The 19,769-nt window shown below is 47.1% G+C and overlaps 1 protein-coding gene across 4 annotated transcripts in view; it reads left to right on the plus strand.

Moving 5' to 3' along the window:
* The window catches only part of si:dkey-26i13.8 (kinesin-like protein KIF19), a 243,236-nt gene that overhangs the window by 58,451 nt on the left and 165,016 nt on the right, over nt 1-19,769 (plus strand). For 3 of the 4 annotated variants that reach the window (XM_038820811.1, XM_038820812.1, XM_038820814.1), the window contains exons 3-5: nt 10,103-10,213; nt 16,240-16,327; nt 17,611-17,747. In XM_038820811.1, the coding sequence (XP_038676739.1) occupies nt 10,103-10,213; nt 16,240-16,327; nt 17,611-17,747 (336 nt within the window). The remainder of the gene's footprint in view (nt 1-10,102; nt 10,214-16,239; nt 16,328-17,610; nt 17,748-19,769) is intronic. The other variant, XM_038820813.1, reaches the window with a different exon arrangement.

The raw sequence follows: 19,769 nt of genomic DNA on the forward strand, positions 1-19,769 counted from the left end.
TTTTGGGTTGAGGGGGCGAAACCCACGCAAACACGGGGAGAATGTGCACACTCTACACAGTGACCCAGAGCCGGGGTCGAACCTGGGACCTCGGCGCCATGAGACTGCAGTGCTAACCACTGCACCACCGTGCTGCCCTAAGGAGTGTTTTAAGGGAGAGAGGAGTGAGGAATTTAGGAAGGGAATTCCAGAGTTTAGAGGGTTGAAGACATGAAAATGGAGGCATGATGAAAATTGGTGTTGTGCTGGAGTCTAAAATTGAGAAACGCAGTCAAAGGGTGGAGCTCAATAGATGGGGGGGTGGGGGGGGTGGGGAAGGGGGGGGAAGCGGGGGGGGGGAGGGGGGGGAAGCGGGGGGGAGGGGGGGAAGCGGGGGGGGGGGGAAGGGGGGGGGGTCGAGCATTTTAAAATTGATATAAGCCAGTGAGCACTGGATTTGGTATGAGTGAGGATATGGGCCGCAGAGGATTGAATGAGGGCTGTTCAGCATGTCAGTGCCCTAGCAAAAGCAATGGTGAAAATGGAATCTACCATGGTTTGTAGGAGGCAGGGGAAGAAGAATCTGAAAAAGTAGAATTTGAATAATAGAGGGGAAAGAGCAGGAAAATGGAATTAAGTGAGATCAGTGATTCCGAGAGCTGGGACAGATGAAACTGTCTCCCTTTGTGCTCTAACGTTCTATGAGAGTATCTTGCGATTAGATGGATAGTTCAAAGTGTACCTCCAATCACTCTTTCATGAAGCTTCATTCAGTTTAAGTCACAGTGACCTGCACACATATTTGTACTATGGCTTTTAGCCTCTTATCTAATCTCCTTGGATACGAAAATATTTTGTTCTTGACTATTTGTTTAAGTCATGCTTTCCATGCTGGAAGCACGTTTTGACGAATCGGAATAATAGATTTCAGTCATTTAAAACGTATTTGAATGTTTGTGATTTGGAATCAGTCTAAATTTCAATGGGGTCCGTGATTATAGCCAAAAATAAAACACATTTGTTAAAATTAATGAATGCCTTGTGTTTCTTTTTAGATGTCAATGCATTACAATTCCATTCACCCATTGTCCCTCATAACTTTTAATGCAACCAAGAGGCACTTTGGCTTCTAATTAAAAGCATTTTACTGAATGTCAGTGATTGTGATCATTGGTTAGTGGGTATTCAATTACACTGTTTTAAACATGTTTAAACTTGCCCTCCATTTACTATTTACTGCTGAAAGTAATCTTCCACAGAAATGAATTATAAATGGGAGGTTTCTTCAAGGTAATTTATGAAGCAGTTATACCTTTGTACAAATACAAAAGCCTCCACTTTTATTGTACTGTTCAACCTGTCCTCAGTGACTAATCAACATCTTGTTTGACTTTTTATTACGTAATGCTCTAAGTGGTTGTTTGGTGCCCCACACATAATAAGGTTTTATAGAACCACTGGAGTTAAATTATGAGGTTGAGCTTCTCATTACAAGGTATTGTCTTCTCTTGTGAGGCACCCCTGGCTCAATGCATAATTTCTCTGCTAGAGGGCAGACAGACAACATATTCTCCTGCTGTCGTGAATCTGCAGAAGGCCTTAGGGTGCTGTTTCAAAAACTGCCACGCCACAGCAGCTTCCAGGGTTGCCTACCCTCCAGGATTGGCCTGGAATCTTCACAGATTGAAGAGCAGCCTCCAGGACCCTGCTGGAGAAAAATTATTGGCATGTTTTGACAAATACATGGATAGGATGGCTATAGAGGGATATGGCACTAGGAAGTGCTGAGGATTTTGGCCAAGGGTGGTATCATGACCGGTACAGGCTTGGAGGGCCGAAGGGTCTGTTCTTGTGCTGTATTGTTCTTTGTTTATAAAGATTTTTTGTTTGGTTGTTTTCTTTGAACACTTCTCTTTACAAGTTCTAAAAATATTGAAAATGGTGGTTGGGGGGAGGGGGCAATTGGCGTAGGAAGGCCGTGCGTCACAAGGATGGACGTGTTGGCTGAATAATGGCTGGAATGGGGGGCAAGGCACGTGATGAAACCTTCAGAAATACATTCATCATAGTTGGCAACCCTGTGGTCCAACCCTCAAAGAGAAAGGTAGCCAGTCTTGGCAATGAAAAGTATAAACAGAGAACAAGTTCAAATAACTGCTGTACTAAGAGCTGGTTTAGCTCAGTGGGCTAGACAGCGGGTTTGTGATGCAGATCATAGCCAGCAGCACGGGTTCAATTCCTGTACCAGCTGAGAATTCTGAATTCTCCCTCTGTGTACCCGAACAGGCACCAGAATGTGGCGACTGGGAGCTTTTCACAGTAACTTCAATGCAGTGTTAATGTAAGCCTGCTTGTGACAATAAAATATTAGATTATTTATTTATACATTACAGTGCAGGAAGCAATACAAAAAATGTTTAATATATTAATACCAAATATGCTATAAAAGTATTGAATATTAATAAGATACCTAGGTTATTGTAACTACAATCTGTATCATCTGGTCAAGGATACCACCACAAGCCAGAAAAAGTATCCTGTAATAAATGCTGCCCTGAGATTAATCAACTGTGGAGGTAACACAATAGTTTAAATATTTTTTTCCTAATGCCATTTTTCCTGAGGCTTGTCACTCTCCCCGCCTTTCCCATTTGGTTTTGAGTTTAGTCAAATGAAGTAACTGAGGGAGAAAGGCAATGAGAAGCTATCACAACAGCTTGAGAAAGGGGGTGACTATCTGCTGAGAATGGGAATTCGCTACTTCACCAATATATTTTCAGTAATTTTTGTTTATATTCGTTGTTACCTTAATATTGTAGTAGCATGTTTTCTTCCGTGTGTTGTTTGCATGATCTATCTTATTTTATGTCAGCAACAGTAACTGTCGCTTGGTACTGATATAGTTACCGCTTTCCACTTTGTTTCCTTCTTACAGTTTCTAGATTCAGACCAGCATTTTTGCTTCCAGGTTGTGTCGTGAGTGTTCTGCTGATGGCACCTATCCTTCCATTAGATTGGAGCCCACCGCTGCCACCATGTCTCGTATACTGTTTATGTGGCCTATCCCATCTTGAGTCACTCTAGTCTGACTCAGGAGGGTTACTTCAAACTGTTTTATTAACATTATATACAAGATAAGTTACACAATAGATATGTCCTTCATGAGTACAGACTATTCCATCTCCTCCTCGTTGTCTCTAGCACATGACTACTGATGGTCACTGTCGCAACATGATGTACTTCACCAACTAATTTGCATATGCATTCTAGTAACCTCTTGTTCAACAGCATTAAGACAGAATAATTCAAACCTTTTCAAGCAAAGTGGTGACACGTTTATTCTGGCTTTTAAAGGCCTCAATTTAATAATTTTCAAGTCAAGAGAAAATCTTGAATATTTCACACATCAATCAAATCAAATGATTTAGGAATTCCCTCATCTAAATGTTGTATCAAAGGAAACCAATACATTTCATTCAAAATAATGGGGCTTGATTCACCAATTTTGGGGCTATGTCCGAGGAACCCATGGCGCTTTACGTGGGAAAAATCAGCGCGGCCCCAGCACCGATCCTCCGACTGGTGAGGGGCTGCGCTGCGTAAAACGCACAGCTTTCCCGATAGAAATGCCTGAAGAATTGCCGCGTCCGTGACCGCGCATGTGCAGGGCAACGACCTGCAGCGGTCACGGCGTACACCATGGCGCCGGCCGTGCACGGACCCGACCTGCCAGATAGTGCCCCCTAGGCAACCCCTCGCCACCCCCGGACCAGTCCTCACCAGTCCCTCAAGCCCTCGCCGAAGGCCCTCCCAATCAACAGCATGGCTTCCACCCGACTGTTGGCGGCGCTGGACACACTCCACAGCCGCCACGCCAGATTCCCGACCGCTGAGACCACAAGTCAACTTGGCCCATCGGGGACGAAGCATCGGGGGAGGACCTTCAGGTAAAATCCTGAGGATGTCCCTACGACATGTGGTGTGCTCCTCAGAGAATCCAGCCCATCATGTTTAGAAATGATGTATGTGCCGAGATTGCATCAAATCTATCCCATTGCGATGTGTTTCATTACTTTTCAAAATTGGTTCCTCCCTCTTTTCTGTGTTTGAGGTGTCTCAAACCTCAATGTAACTCTGAAGAATCTCAGGTTGGCCAACAACATCTCTTTTAAAATGTGTCAGTATCCTGTGAATTAGATTTATTATTGATAAGAGTGATTAGTATTTACTGGTACAAATGCTCCACAACAACAATGTGCATTTATATAGCATCTTTAACAATACAAAATACACCTAGGCACTTTACTATGTCAAGGCATTGTAGTTTCAAGCTTGCATTTTTTTCAGGCACACCCTAACTACAACAGAATGGAAATGTCATTTAACTTAAAGGGAAACTGAACATTTAGGTGTCCAGGAAAACAAAAATGAAACATAAATGGAAACAAAAACCTCGTGCGGGATTCTCCCAGCATCCGCGCCGAAATCAGCTCGGCGTGGGTGCGGAGAATGGGGGGGTCAGACCTGCGATCGGGTCCGACGCCTTCCCACGATTTTCCACGGACAAGAGAGTCGCCGCCAGTCGTGAGCACGCGCGGTCAGCGCGGCGCCTGTCAGGGGCCATTGAAAGAGGCCCCCGCACTTCCGGTGACAGTGGACGGGAGGCAGCCGCGCGTTGGAGGGCTCCCGTTCGGGAATGGCATTGTCGGGGATTGACGCCCGGTCCTAGGGGCAGCGCAGGCGGTGAGGGCCAGGAGAAAGTACAGGGAAGGGATATGTTGAGGTCCAGTAAGAAAACGGCTGTGAAAACAGCTGAAAGTTCGTCGGGGAGTAGAAAGGTCACCGCGGGGTCACCAAGGAAAATGGAGGCTGGAACATCAGGGGAGGCCGCATTGCTTACGGCTGAAGAAATAACTAAGGTAACGGCTGCGGAATTCAAAAGGCAGTTTACAAAATACATGGAGACAATGAGGAAGGAGATGAGGGAGGTTTTGAGTGTTCTGGTGGAGGAGGCGATTTCCCCGGTGACGACGGCGGTGGCGAGTGCAGTGGCGGAGGTGCGGGAGCAAGGGGAGGCGCTGAAGGAAGTGGAGGAGACATTATTGCAGCATGGTGATCAACTTACGTCGATGGGGAAGGAGATGCGGAAGGTGCTGGAGCTGAACAAGGATCTGCGAGGAAAAATGGAAGACCTGGAAAACAGGTCCAGTCGACAGAATTTGAGGATTGTGGGGCTGCCCGAAGGAGTTGAAGGGCCGAGACCGACTGAGTATTTTGCTGCGATGCTGGCGGAACTATTAGGGGAGGGGGAGGATCCCTCCCGATATGAACTGGATCGGGCTCATCGGTCGTGGAGGCCTGTACCAAAGGCGAGTGAGCCGCCAAGGACTCTGTGCTTCCGTAGGTACAGTGTGAAGGAGAAGGTTCTGTGCTGGGCCAAGCAGAAGCGGGTGGTGCAGCGGGCTGGAGCTGGTATATGTGTATACCAGGACTTTAGGTACAGCTGGCAGGGAGACGGCTGCTTTCAACCGGGTGAAGAGGGCACTGTATATTAGCAAGGTGCAGTGCGGTATTGTATATCCAGTGAAGCTGAGGGTGACTTACGTGCTCAACGACGTTGATTTTGGAACGGCGGAGGCAGCGGAGGAGTTTGCGAAGACAGAAGGAATGTGGCAGAATTGAGAAATGGCCATGTGCTGATGTAACCTCAGGACTGTATTTTCTTTTTTTTTTTGTTGGTTTCACTGTGTGCGGGTGTATGGGCTACAGGAGCCGATGTATATATTTGGACAAGGGAAGTGATGGGACTTTCACTCGAATTGAGGGCCCTTTGGGTGTAGGTGGATATGCGGGGTTTGTGTGCTAAAAGGGGATTTTTGGGCTTTCCTAGGGTCGGGCAAGGGGGAAAGGGTCCCGGGCGGGGGCCTCCGCGCTGGCCGGTCTAAGCCGGCCAGTGAATGGGAGTGAGGTGGGGGGAGGGGCTGCGGCCATCGGAGCCTGGCAGAACAGGGTCTGAGTGGTCTAGCCGGGGTGGAAAGTTGGAGGGGAAGGAACCGAGGTTGGGGGAAGGAGTTTTACAAGAGGCAGTGGACGGGAGGAGTTGGGGAGGAGTGGGGGGAGGGTTCCAACTCTTGGATATCATCTACGGCACTCTTTCAGAGGTTGGACGGCGTTGAGTGTGTGTGTGGGGGGGGGGGGGGGGGGAGAGGAGCGGGGGGGGGGGGGGGGGAGTGGACTCTATGGTGACCATGGGCGGTCCCGGACTCCTTTTTTCTTTTTCTCCTTTGCTTTTGTTTCCACCGTGGGAGGGTTTGTATTATTGGATGCATGTATTGACAGGTGGGCCGTTGTTTGGGGTGGTGGGAGGATGGGATAATTGTTGGGGGGATTGTTTTGTGTTTGTTACCGTTTACTGTTTGTGGGTGGGGTGTAAATTTTGAAGGAAAATGTGAAAATGGAGAATAAAAACATTTATTAAAAAAAAGAAAGAGGCCCCCGCAGCGATTCTCAGCCGGCAGCTGGCCAGGTTCCCGCCAGCGTGGTTCACTCATGGTTCCACCCGGCGGGAGCTCGGAGTAGCGGCTGCAGGCCCAGTCCGCGCCCACTCTGGTGGGGACGGGTGGACCCATTATCAGGGGAGCCTCCAGGACGGCCAGGCTCGCGATCAGGGGCCACCGATCAGCGGGTGCCTGCGATCTGTGGGGGAGGGGGCCTATATTGTTGAGGTCAGTCCGCAGTGTGGGTCCCACATGTTGCGCGGGGCTGCCGCCTCGGGTGCGGCCCCGTGGCCGGAAATGCAGGACCCCGTATCGGCAGCCAGAGCAGGAAAGTCCAGAGTGATTCGCGCCTGTTTTCTCACGGGCATGGGGACCTAGCATCATTTTCAGAGAATTCCGCCCCTCATGTTTCTGGGGAAATTGATGCTAGTTGAAACCATGTGAAAGAAACAAAGCCTTTTGAGCTCAGGCCCCAGTGGTGCAGTACAGGCTGGCAGAAGGCGATGGAGGTGGCATCCAGGATCTGGAAATAGGCAAATACACAGCTTCATAGAATCCCTACAGTATAGATAGAGTCTATTCAACCCATTGAGTCTGCACCAACCCTCCAAAAGAGCACCTCACTTAAGCCCACTCTCCCACCTTATCCCTCAACTCTGTAACTCCATCTAACCTGCACATCCTTGGACGCTCAGGGGCAATTTAGCATGGCCAATCCACTTAACCTGAATATCTTTGGACTGTGGGATGAAACGGGAACACCCAGAAGAAACCCATGCAGACACGAGCAGAAAGTGCAAATTCCACGTTGGCACCAGAATCGAACCTGGATCCTTGGTGCTATGAGGCAGCGAATCCAGCCACTGTGTGTCTGCAACTGTTTCTGATACTTGAAGGTAGCATTGGTGGATCCACACCATCAAGACCCTCACAAGCAGGGTTAAGGAGATTCTGCAGATGTGTGCCATTTTGGTGAAGACAGTGTTCACGGAAGTCGGGTTGGTTGGATGCTGCTGTCGGCTGGGGATAAATCCTTGGGGAAAAGGTGTTAGAATTCTACCAGAGAATGTTCGGAGCTTTGAAGGACTTTGTGCCGTGTACACTGAATGCACTGCCAAGTAAATGCATGAGATCTGACTTTGTTGTATCTGCCACTTAAATGTGAAATTTATCGTTTAGAGTGACTGCCCTTTGCTTGTTAACACATGATTTATTCATGTTGATTTTGGCTTGACTGTAAAAATAGAAGCTATAAAAGTGAAATTATGTTCATTGGTTTTCTCATTGTTCTTTGGTAATTTTGGTTTGTTTGTTCCCATGGGCTCATAACAACTGGATTGAAACCAACACCAAGCCAAAAAGGGGATATTATAGATGGGACAACTAAAAGTCTGATCAACCAGATCGGTTGTAATCTCGGCTGCAGAGATTTGGGTGGAGAAATTGGTCAGGAGTTAGGGCACATATCAGTCACCTGTAATGTATTCCGCCCCACATTCAGTTCTGTAAACTCCAGAATTAAATATTGAGCATGTCATATAACGGTCAGTTAATGCATTTTGCCTCTCTCCATGACCAATCTAATTCATTATTTCATAGGATCTGAGCATCACTGGCTAGGCCTGCATTTGTTGCCCATATCCACTTGCCATTGAGAAGGTGGTGGTGAGTGAACTTCTTGAACCGCTATAGTTCATCTGGTGTAGGTACACCCACAGTCCTATTAGAAAGGAAGTTCCAGGATTTTGGCACAATGGCAGTTAAGGAACGGCCAATATATTTCCAAGTCAAGATGGTGTGTGGCTTGGAGGAGAACGTGCAGGTTGTGGTGTTCACCAGGTATCTGCCGCCCTTGTCCTACTATATGGTAGAGGTCATGGGTTTGCTAGGTGCTGTTGAAGGAATCTTGGTGAGTTGCTGCAGTGCATTTTGCACATGGCACACGCTTTGTGGAGGTCTTGTGGTGCAGACGGGAACATCCCTGCCTCTGAGCCAGAAGCTCCGGGTTTGAGTCACGCCCCAGGACTTAATGTCCAAGGAAGGTGCATTCATAACGCGGCCAAACAGGTTGAGTAGCAACCTGCGAAATCCTTTCAATGGCAGGCGGTAAGAACGGGAGAGACTCCTGGTCCACGATGCATGGGGCCCCTCAAGCTATAAGCTCTGGTGATGAGCCAGTGAGCTGTTCCAGGAAAAAGCTCACTATGGGAATAGACAACACTTGGTACAAGAAGAGAAAAAGCAACAACAAGACACTCCTGCCACTGTGTGTTGCTGGTTGAGGGAGTGAATGCTTAAGGATTAAATGTTAATGTTAAATTTCACCCTTTCAGACACCGAAGATAATGCATTATAAAAGAAGCACTGCATATCAAATCCTATTTAACATCTGTCAGAACACTGATTCAAACAGCTAAATTAAAAGGTGTCATCAAGCTTTTAATGTACAATTGTGTTTTATTGATGGGCCAACTGTAAGTGTTGGCGACAAGAATATTTCAGTTAAATCAGGATTATGCTAAATCATCTTGTGGGAAGGTCAACATATTTATATTCTTCTAAAATCGCAGAATATCAGAGGAGATATTTTAATGTGGGATCTGACTACTGGCTACATGGTTTCAAACCCACGGCAAAAATTAGATGCAGGTAAGGTCTTGGCCCACAGAAAGCACAGGCAAGTCCAACTCTTTTAACCTTTAAAGGCTCATTATGTGTCAAATGGAGCAGGAATGCTCCTTCTGGCTCCTGCCACAGGCCGGATCCCTGCCTCGAGTTAAAATTGGGGTTCATATATGTAAACTAGCCTTTCTTAAATTCAAATAAAATGGGCATGAACCATTGCTTCAAACAAATGAACATGAGTAAACTGACTACCTCCAAATCAATGTCCGTATCTTTAAAAAAAAAAGTACTTTTCAGTACAACGGTTCACTTCTGAAGTAAAATAATTTAAAAGGATACATTTGAGAGACAAAGAGGCCAGCGATTCCTGAAACTTCTTAGCTCACAACCTTCACCTGCACCAAATATGGAGAGATTACCAAAGCAGAGTGGGGCTCCTGTGGTACACCAGGCGATGTTTAACACAGAATTGACCACAAATTCAGAAACCTGTCTCACACGTCGGCAGATTGTTGAAGGAATGCACTTGGAATGTAGTAGCTTTCATAGCATTTTTAGTAATTCTTTAGTAATCTTATCATCCCTTGATATTCTGTGCCTTGTGAATGTTGCACTCGTCCTATGGTTGATGCCGAGCAAGTAATCTTGTTGGCAGCAACCCTGCTTCATAGACATGTAGAATTATGCATTGTCTGCTTATGATTGTACCTCTCAGTGGATATTGGGGAAGGCTCCACATGATCACAAAAAAAAATCAACCCTTTACCGAATCACAGAAATTCCACCATAGGAGGAGGCCATTCAGCCCATCAAATGTGCATTGAAACTAGCTCCTCAATCCGTCCTTTCTAACATATCAATTTGACATTTCTGTTTACATCTAACTCTTCTTCATCCCAATCCACTGCATCTTTCGCTGCATTTCTGAAGCTCCGTTCACCTGATGACCTTCTTGACTACCTGTTTATTATTCTTTTTTTCGGATTTGTTTTGTAACATAGATGGTCGTTTTGATGGATCCAACGGAAGATCCAGATGACATCTTGCGAGCTAATCGGTCCCGTGAGCGAACATTTATGTTTGATGTGGTGTTTGATCCCACTTCCACCCAGGTAGAGACTCACTTAGTAGAAAACAATTTGTGTTGACAAAGTGACGTGATTCTGAGTGGCACAGTGGTTAGCACTGCTGCATCATGGCGCCGAGGACCCGGGTTCGATCCCAACCCCGGGTCACTGTCCGTGTGGAGTTGGCACATTCTCCCCGTGCCTGCGTGGGTTTCACCCCCACAATCCCAAGGTGTGCAGGCTAGGTGGATTGGCCACGCTAAATTGCCCCTTAATTGGAAAAAAAAGAATTGGCTACTCCAAATTTATTTTTAAAAAGTGACATGGTTCTAAAAGCAAGGATTTGATGCAATAGAGCTTTCCCTGTTACATCACAAATCCGTTGCAAAAGATTACCCTTTGTTGCATTAACTTTTTATACATTTACTATTCTTAGGTTTGTGAGCATAGTAAAGGTGATTGTAATTTGGTGCTGAAATCAATTTGTGTACACCAAAGGGATATCCGTGCCACAGAATGTTGATATGTTCGACAGTTTGCACCCTTTATCAGGTGTAGCATCATTTCAATATGTTGTAAACGTTCTTTAACACTGCAACAACGCATCCACACTCCTGCTGCCCTGGTGCAATATTTCGAATGTTCACACCTTTCAGACCTCTCAATGGTATGACTGCCAATTAGTTTTGGCATTGCTAGTCTGATGCTGCAGTCTGATGGCTATTGGAACTGGGTTAATGCTCAAAAGTCTTTCTGTGAGTACACTCTGGTTTCTCCTCAGATCATATAAATCTTTCGCCTTTTAAAAGTCTTTCTCTGTGGACCCCGACATATATCAGAGGCAGAAGACTTGATCAATCTAGAACATAGAACATAACAGCGCAGTACGGGCCCTTCGGCTCTCGATGTTGAGCCGACCCGTGAAACCATCTGAAGCCTATCTGACCTACACTATTCCATTTTCATCCATATGTCTATCCAGTGACCATTTAAATGCCCTTAAATTTAGCGAGTCTACCACTGTTGCAGGCAGGGCGTTCCACACCCCTACTACTCTCTGAGTAAAGAGACTGCCTCTGACATCTGTCCTATATCTACCACCCCTCAATTTAAAGCTATGTCCCCTCGTGTTGGTCATCAACATCCAAGGAAAAAGACTCTCACTGTCCACCCTATCTAACCCTCTGACTACCTTATATGTCTCTATTAAGTCACCTCTCAGCCTTCTCCTCTCTAACATAAACAACCTCAAGTCCCTGAGCCTTTCCTCGCAAGACCTTCCCTCCATACCAGGCAACATCCTAGTAAATCTCCTCTGAACCCTTTCCAAAGCTTCCACATCCTTCCTATAATGTGGTGACCAGAACTGCACGCAGTACTCCAGGTGCGGCCGCACCAGAGTTTTGTACAGCTGCAGCATGACCTCGTGGCTCCGAAACTCAATCCCCCTACTGATAAAGGCTAGCACACCATATGCCTTCTTAACCGCCCTATTAACCTGGCTGGCAACTTTCAGGGATTTATGTACCTGGATGCCAAGATCTCTCTGTTCATCTACACTACCAAGAATCTTGCCATTAGCCCAGTACTCTGCATTCCTGTTACTCCTTCCAAAGTGAACCACCTCACACTTTTCCGCATTAAACTACATCTGCCACCTCTCAGCCCAGCTCTGCAGCTTATCTATGTCCCTCTGTAACCTATAACATCCTTCAGCACTATCCACAACTCCACTGACCTTCGTGTCATCTGCAAATTTACTAACCCATCCTTCTACACCCTCTTCCAGGTCATTTATAAAAATGACAAACAGCAGTGGCCCCAAAACAGATCCTTGCGGTACACCACTAGTAACTGAACTCCAGGATGAACATTTGCCATCAACCACCACCCTTTGTCTTCTTTCAGCTAGCCAATTACTGATTCAAACCACTAAATCACCTTCAATCCCATACTTCCGTATTTTCTGCAATAGCCTACCGTGGGGAACCTTATCAAACGCCTTACTGAAATCCATATACACCACATCAACCGCTTTACCCTCATCCACCTGTCTGGTCACCTTCTCAAAAAACTCAATAAGGTTTGTGAGGCATGACCTACCCTTCACAAAACCGTGTTGAGTATCGCTAATCAACTTGTTCTTTTCAAGATGATTATAAACCCTATCTCTTATAACCTTTTCCAACATTTTACCCACAACCGAAGTAAGGCTCACAGGTCTATAATTACCAGGGTTGTCTCTACTCCCCTTCTTGAACAAGGGGACAACATTTGCTATCCTCCAGTCTTCCGGCAAAAAGACGACATAAAGATCAAGGACAAAGGCTCTGCAATCTCCTCCCTGGCTTCCCAGAGAATCCTAGGATAAATCCCATCCTGCCCAGGGGACTCATCTATTTTTACACTTTCCAAAATTGCTAACACCTCCTCCTTGTGAACCTCAATCCCATCTAGCCTGGTCGACTGTACCTGAGTATTCTCCTCGACAACATTGTCTTTCTCCAGTGTAAACACTGACGAAAAATATCCATTTAACGCTTCCCCTATCTCCTCTGATTCCACACACAACTTTCCACTACTATCCTTGATTGGCCCTAATCTTACTCTCGTCATACCTTTGTTCCTGATATACCTATAGAAAGCCTTAGGGTTTTCCTTGATCCTATTCGCCAACGACTTTTCGTGTCCTCTCCTCGCTCTTCTTAACTCTCCCTTTAGGTCCTTCCTGGCTAACTTGTAACTCTCAAGTGCCCTAACTGAGCCTTCATGTCTCATCCTAACATAAGCCTTCTTCTTCCTCTTGACAAGTGCTTCAACTTCCTTAGTAAACCACGGTTCCCTTGCTCGACAACTTCCTCCCTGCCTGACAGGCACATACTTATCAAGGACACGTAGTAGCTGTTCCTTGAAAAAGCTCCACATTTCGATTGTACCCATCCCTTGCAGTTTCCTTCCCCATCCTATACATCCTAAATCTTGCCGAATAGCATCATAATTGCCTTTCCCCCAGCTATAATTCTTGCCTTGCGGTATATACCTATCCCTGCTCATCGCTAAAGTAAACATAACCGAATTGTGATCACTATCACCAAAGTGCTCATCTACATCTACATCTAACACCTGGCCGGGTTCATTACCCAGTACCAAATCCAATGTGGCATCGCCCCTTGTTGGCCTATCTACATACTGTGTCAGAAAACCCTCCTGCACACACTGCACAAAAACTGACCCATCTATAGTACTCGAACTATAGTATTTCCAGTCAATATTTGGAAAGTTAAAGTCTCCCATAACAACTACCCTGTTACTCTCGCTCCTGTCGAGAATCATCTTTGCTATCCTTTCCTCTACATCTCTGGAACTATTCGGAGGTCTATAGACAACTCCCAACAGGGTGACCTCTGCTCTCCTGTTCCTAACCTCGGCCCATACTACCTCAGTAGACGAGTCCTCAAACGTCCTTTCTGACGCCGTAATACTTTCCCTGATTAACAATGCTACACCCCCCCGCCCCCCCCCCCCCCCCCTCTTTTACCATCTTCTCTGTTCTTACAGAAACACCTAAATCCTGGAACCTGCAACAACCATTCCTGTCCCTGCTCTACCCATGTCTCCGAAATCGCCACAACATCGAGATCCCAGGTACCAACCCATGCTGCAAGCTCACCCACCTTATTCCGGATGCTCCTGGCTTTGAAGTAGACACACTTCAAACCAGCGTCTTGCTTGCCGGTGCCCTCTTTCGAACTTTTAACCCTATCCCTGACCTCACTACTCTCAACATCCTGTACACTGGGACTACAATTTAGGTTCCCATCCCCCTGCTGAATTAGTTTAAACCCCCCTCGAAGAGCACTAGTAAATCTCCCCCCCAGGATATTGGTACCCCTCTGGTTCAGGTGAAGACCATCCTGTTTGTAGAGGTCCCACCTACCCCAGAATGAGCCCCAATTATCCAGGAAACCAAAACCCTCCCTCCTGCACCATCCCTGTAGCCACGTGTTCAACTCCTCTCCTTATTTCTCACTTCGCTAGCACGTGGCACGGGTAACAACCCAGAGATAACAACTCTGTTTGTTCTAGCTCTCAGCTTCCACCCTAGCTCCCTGAATTTCTGTCTCAAATCCCCATCTCTCTTCCTACCTATGTCGTTGGTACCTATGTGGACCACGACTTGGGGCTGCTCCCCCTCCCCCTTAAGGATCCCAAAAACACGATCAGAGACATCACAAACCCTGGCACCTGGGAGGCAACACACCAACCGTGAGTCTCTTTCGTTCCCACAGAACCTCCTGTCTGTTCCTCTAACTATGGAGTCCCCAATGACAAGTGCTCTGTTCCTCTTCTCCCTTCCCTTCCGAGCAACAGGGACAGACTCTGTGCGAGAGACCTGTGCCCCATTGCTTACCCCTGGTAAGTCTCCCCCCCCCCCCCGTCTCTCCCCCCCCCCCTCCCCCCCAACAGTATCCAAAACGGTATACTTGTTATTGAGGGGAACGACCACAGGGGATCCCTGCACTGCCTGCCGGTTCCCTCTCGTTCCCCTGACGGCAACCCATCTACCTTCTTCTTTTACCTGAGGTGTGACTACCTCCCTATAACTCCTCTCAATAACCCCCTCCGCCTCCCGAATGATCCGAAGTTCATCCAGCTCCATCTCCAGGTCCCTAACGCGGTTCTCGAGGAGCTGGTGTTGGGTGCACTTCCCGCAGATGTAGTCAACAGGGACACTAAGTCTAACCATAGGACAACACTTGAATTCACTAACCCCAATAAAAGCTCTGTTTATATTTTTGCCATTCTATTGCCACCTTTGTTTTGTTCATTCAGGGGACGTGGGCATCACTGACAGGGCCAGTATTTATTGCCCACCCATCCCTTATTCCCTTTGAACTGAGTTGTTTTCTGGGCCATTTAAGAGTCAAGAACATTGCTGTGGATCTGGAGTCACATGTAGGTAAGGACGACAGATTTCCTTCCTTAAAAGTGAACCAGAGGTTTCTGAAAGCAATTGACAATGTTTTGACTTAGACGTGTCATTCCAAATTTTTATTGAATTCAAATTTCACCATTACGGACTCCTCCATTCACTTCAAACAATCTTGCACCGTCAGGAGCCTAAAAGGACATTTGTTACTGCTCTTGGGGCATGACCCTCGAAATCCTTTGTGCCCGGGCAGCACGGTGGCACAGTGGTTAGCACTGCTGCCTCACGGCGCCGAGGTCCCAGGTTCGACCCCGGCTCTGGGTCACTGTCTAGTGTGTGGAGTTTGCACATTCCCCCCCGTGTTTGTGTGGGTTTCGCCCCCACAACCCAAACATGTGCAGGGTAGGTGGCTTGGCCACGCTAAATTAGCCCTTAATGGAAAAAATGAATTGGGTACTCTAAATTTATTTAAAAACAAGTAAAAATTTAAAAATTAATTCTTTGTGCTCCCTGTGATGAGTTTCTTCAGGGCGTTTCACCCTCTATTAACTGTCGGTCAAAAACTAGATTGTCCAATTGGTGCTGTTACTGGAGGTTATTTCACCATCTTTTTAGAATACCCAATTTTTTCTTTTTACAATTACAAACAACATTCCATTAGTCCACGCTTTTTACAATGCTTTAATTGCATCCCTGGCTCCCAAACTCTTTCAACCCAGGATTCTTTAAAAGCACTACTAAGCTATACTGCACCAAATATCTATAATATATATCTGAAATTCCTACATTCATCGCATAACATTGAAGAAACATTTAGATAAACACGTGAAACACCATAGCTTACAAGGCTATGGACCAAGGGCTGGAAAATGAGATGAGAATAGAGAGGTGCTTGATGGCCGGTGCAGATACGATGGGCCGAAAGCTGTAAAACTCTGTGCTGTAAAACTCCATGACTCTAGGGGGCCCCTCTATTGCTGGTATATTCTAACTGTAATACGAATGAGTATGTGAACAATGTCAAAACATGCTCAAAAAGTCCCAGGAACATTGAGATCGTATGGGCAGAAAAGACTGATCTTCATATTACTGCAGATATACATTAAAACTCTTTACTTGATTGAGTTTATTGTTCTTTTAGGAGGATGTGTACATGACCACCACTAAAGACCTGATTAACGGTGTCATTTCTGGATATAATGCTACAGTGTTTGCATATGGACCTACAGGTAGCGTGAACAACTTATTGAAATACGTAGACAATCTGTGCATGAGACAGATTTTTGGAGTTTTTACATCCTAAGCATTTAACCTCCTCATAGTTCCAGAATTTAATGTCAGTATAAATAGAAGGTATTATTTTGGGGGTGTGGGGCTAAAGAATGGAGTTCCTTATTCCTGTGATATAAAGAAAAGGATGTGGAGGAAATTAAACTAGGAGAGTAGGGGCACCACAACAGGCATCTACACTGACTGATAGGTAACCAGTCCATAGGGTTTACTGCACTTGCAGGTTATGGGCATGATTCAGCGGACAAAGGTTAAAGCCCACTTTTGGGCGTGTTTGGCGGGGTGTTTATCGGCAGATTCAGCGCCAAGAATCACCTCGCTATTCAATGGCACTTTGCCATTTTTATTGACCTCGGGGAGTTTCTCCCCTCCGACGCCACACCCCACCAGCAGGAACGGCTCCTCACGGATAGAGGCGCCATTCCCCCACCTATTTCAGGATACTGAATTGACCCCCTCCCCCCTTCATACCCAAACTATCCTGAGGCCCCTAGAACCCTCCCTCATCCCCCCCTTCCAGTTGGCAAGGCACCGTGCAAACCAGTGCTAAACGGCACCCTGGCTAGGGCTGCGAAAAGGTCTGTGGGGAACTCGTATCATCTGTTGGCTACAGGTTTGTGGACTTGTTTTACCAGGAATCTGGCCTTGTCACTGGCTGGTAAAGTACCCAATGACTGAATTCTGACGCCAGAATCCTTCTAGTCAGCCTCAGATGATCCCAGTCGCATCAGCCAATCCTTTATTTTGAGGATGTTTTGCCTGTGCAGTTTCAGTGTGTGCCTCATCCCCTTTACTATTCAAACCCATGAGCCAAATTGTTTGGTTGGCATTTGGTAACAAAGTCACGGAGGTGAATACCTTCCCCCCCCAAATAATTTGTTGCTTTGGTAAATGCACTCCAATAAAAGTGGTAAATATAATTGGGAACTAATGCATTTTTAGAATTTTGCCACCTTGAACAGCGTTCCATTTTCTTGAAGCAAAGTCCATATACAGAAAAACATGTTTAGCCCTGGCGGACAGTATATGTGGAACTCCATCTCTTTGTGGCTCTCCGTTCAGTGTGAATATATTTCCACTTACTGTAGCCATTCCCTTCAAAACTGTAATTGATACAAGTATTAATCTAATTGAGGAAACAACTTACCACCAGCATGGTCCACAGGCAAATACATTACCATTGAGAAATGGAGATTTACCACAAGCATTTCATTTCCTACAGGAGCTGGCAAGACTTACACAATGCTGGGGATGGACTGTAAGCCTGGAATTTATGTCCAAACTCTTAATGATCTCTTCAAGGCAATCGATGCAACGAGTGAAAACATGGATTATAACGTCTCCATGTCTTACTTGGAGGTAAATCCTAATTTATTTATCCAGAAACATGATGGACTCTGCTGATGCTGTTATTAAATGTCTATATGTCACCAAGTCAGAAACCAGTTACCTCAGTAGGTTACCCACCTCGGGTATAACACAAGCTGCCACATTCCAAGGTCCAGGACTGCATTCTGAGGGATGCAATAAAGCATAGGGCAGTCACAGCAAAGGTAAGATAGGAAAATGTTGCTGTTCAGTTCCTTTCAGCCATGGTACATAGAGGGGCTTGAAACTATTGCTGAAACTTTTCCATGGGCCCTGCCAACGGGTTCAGTGGCAGGCAGGAGGTGGGAGGGAGAGAATTCAGTTTTACGTTGGCATGACATTCCCGTGGGATCATCTGCGGGTGCCCACCATGGGTGAGGAAACCCGTTGGTGGCCGTCATGAAACCAATTTGTATCCAACAAATGGGATGCAGATGAAGGCCTGACTACCCATGTCCAGTTCCCCGCTACGCCAGCACGAAAACGCACCTTTGTTTAAACGCACCCGGAACAACGTGGTGTGCCGATGCCAGGACCTACCCGACCAACGTCTGGGTCTGCCTCCAGAGATCAGGGCGGAGGCTGCTAGAAACCGGACCCCAGAACACCACAGCAATGGATTGGGGGGAGGGAGGGGGGCAGCATGTTCCTGGAGATGCACCTTCATTTTTAGGTGGACTACGGTCCATCATGCCTGCCCTGCCATGCAATATGGCACAGAACCCCTGGTTGATTACTTAATGAAGTTGGGGCAGAAGATTTGGTGTGTTTCCCCACAGCCTACTGTGGTAGTCGGTATTAGGGGTATTACGGTACCCAGGTCGAGGCTGCAAGACCATTGGTGTGGAAGGTACCTAAGACAGCAAGATCATTGGTAAAGCCTGCCTGCTGGTTCCGCCCAGTAAGGCGGAGTATAAGAGTCTGTGTCTCCCCAGCTGCTGCATTCTGTACCTGTGCTGCTGGGGGAAACTTCTCAACCAATAAAGCCTTCAATTGTACTCCAATCTCGCTTCGAGAGTTATTGATCGTGCATCAATTTATTGGACTAGATTTTGAAGAATGGAGCTCCGCATCAAGCCGGAATGTCTGCAACTTAGCCCCCACACGGCAAACTCAGCAGCAAGCATCAAACACTGGCTGGCGTGCTTCAACGGGTAACTCCGGACAGCCACGGCTACACCCACGGAGGACCAGAAACTGCAAGTTCTCCACTCGAGGGTGAGCCCAGAGATCTACACGCTCATCGAGGATGCGGACGATTTTGAGGCCGCGATGGCCCTGTTGAAAGGACACTACATTCGCCCAGTAAATCAGGTTTACACCCGACATCTGCTAGCGACAAGGCGACAAATCCCGGGGTAATCCCGACGAATTCTACCGCACACTTCTGGTACTAGGTAGGAATTGTGACTGTCCGCAAGTTTCAGCCAGCGACCACACAGAACTTTTAATCCGGGACACATTCGTTGCAGGTATGCTGTCCTCCCAAATCCATCAGCGGCTACTAGAGAGAGAGACACTAGGCCTCAAGCACCCCCGGCATGCTGCCCGGCCCGCTCCTCCACCTGCAAAGGGTGCGGCAAAAAGGGCCATTTCGTGGCGGTATGCCAGGCCCGGGCGGTCGCTGTCGTCCCTGGGGGCGAACCGGGGCCGCCACCACAACTCTCTTCACGGGCCACGTGCAGACAGCGGGCGTTTTCTTCGTTTTCCCGAGCCACATGCGGGCCCCGGGCGCCGCCATCTTGTTCCCCAGGGACCACGTGGGCGCCGCCATCTTGCACACCCCCAGCCATGTGCAACCCATGGGTGCCGCCATCTTGGCTGGAGTCTCAGGACCCCGATTTGGATGACCACACACCGCCCGAGGAAGATCTTCAACTGTTACCACGACTCGCCTCGGTGACCCTGGACCAGTCTCGGCCCCGAACGCTCTCGACTGTGACAACAACCGTGCTGATCAATGGACACAAAATATCTTGCCTGATCGACTCCGGGAGCACAGATAGCTTCATA

The sequence above is a fragment of the Scyliorhinus canicula genome, chromosome 15, assembly GCF_902713615.1.
Source record: "Scyliorhinus canicula chromosome 15, sScyCan1.1, whole genome shotgun sequence".
In the NCBI taxonomy this organism is placed as follows: domain Eukaryota; kingdom Metazoa; phylum Chordata; class Chondrichthyes; order Carcharhiniformes; family Scyliorhinidae; genus Scyliorhinus; species Scyliorhinus canicula.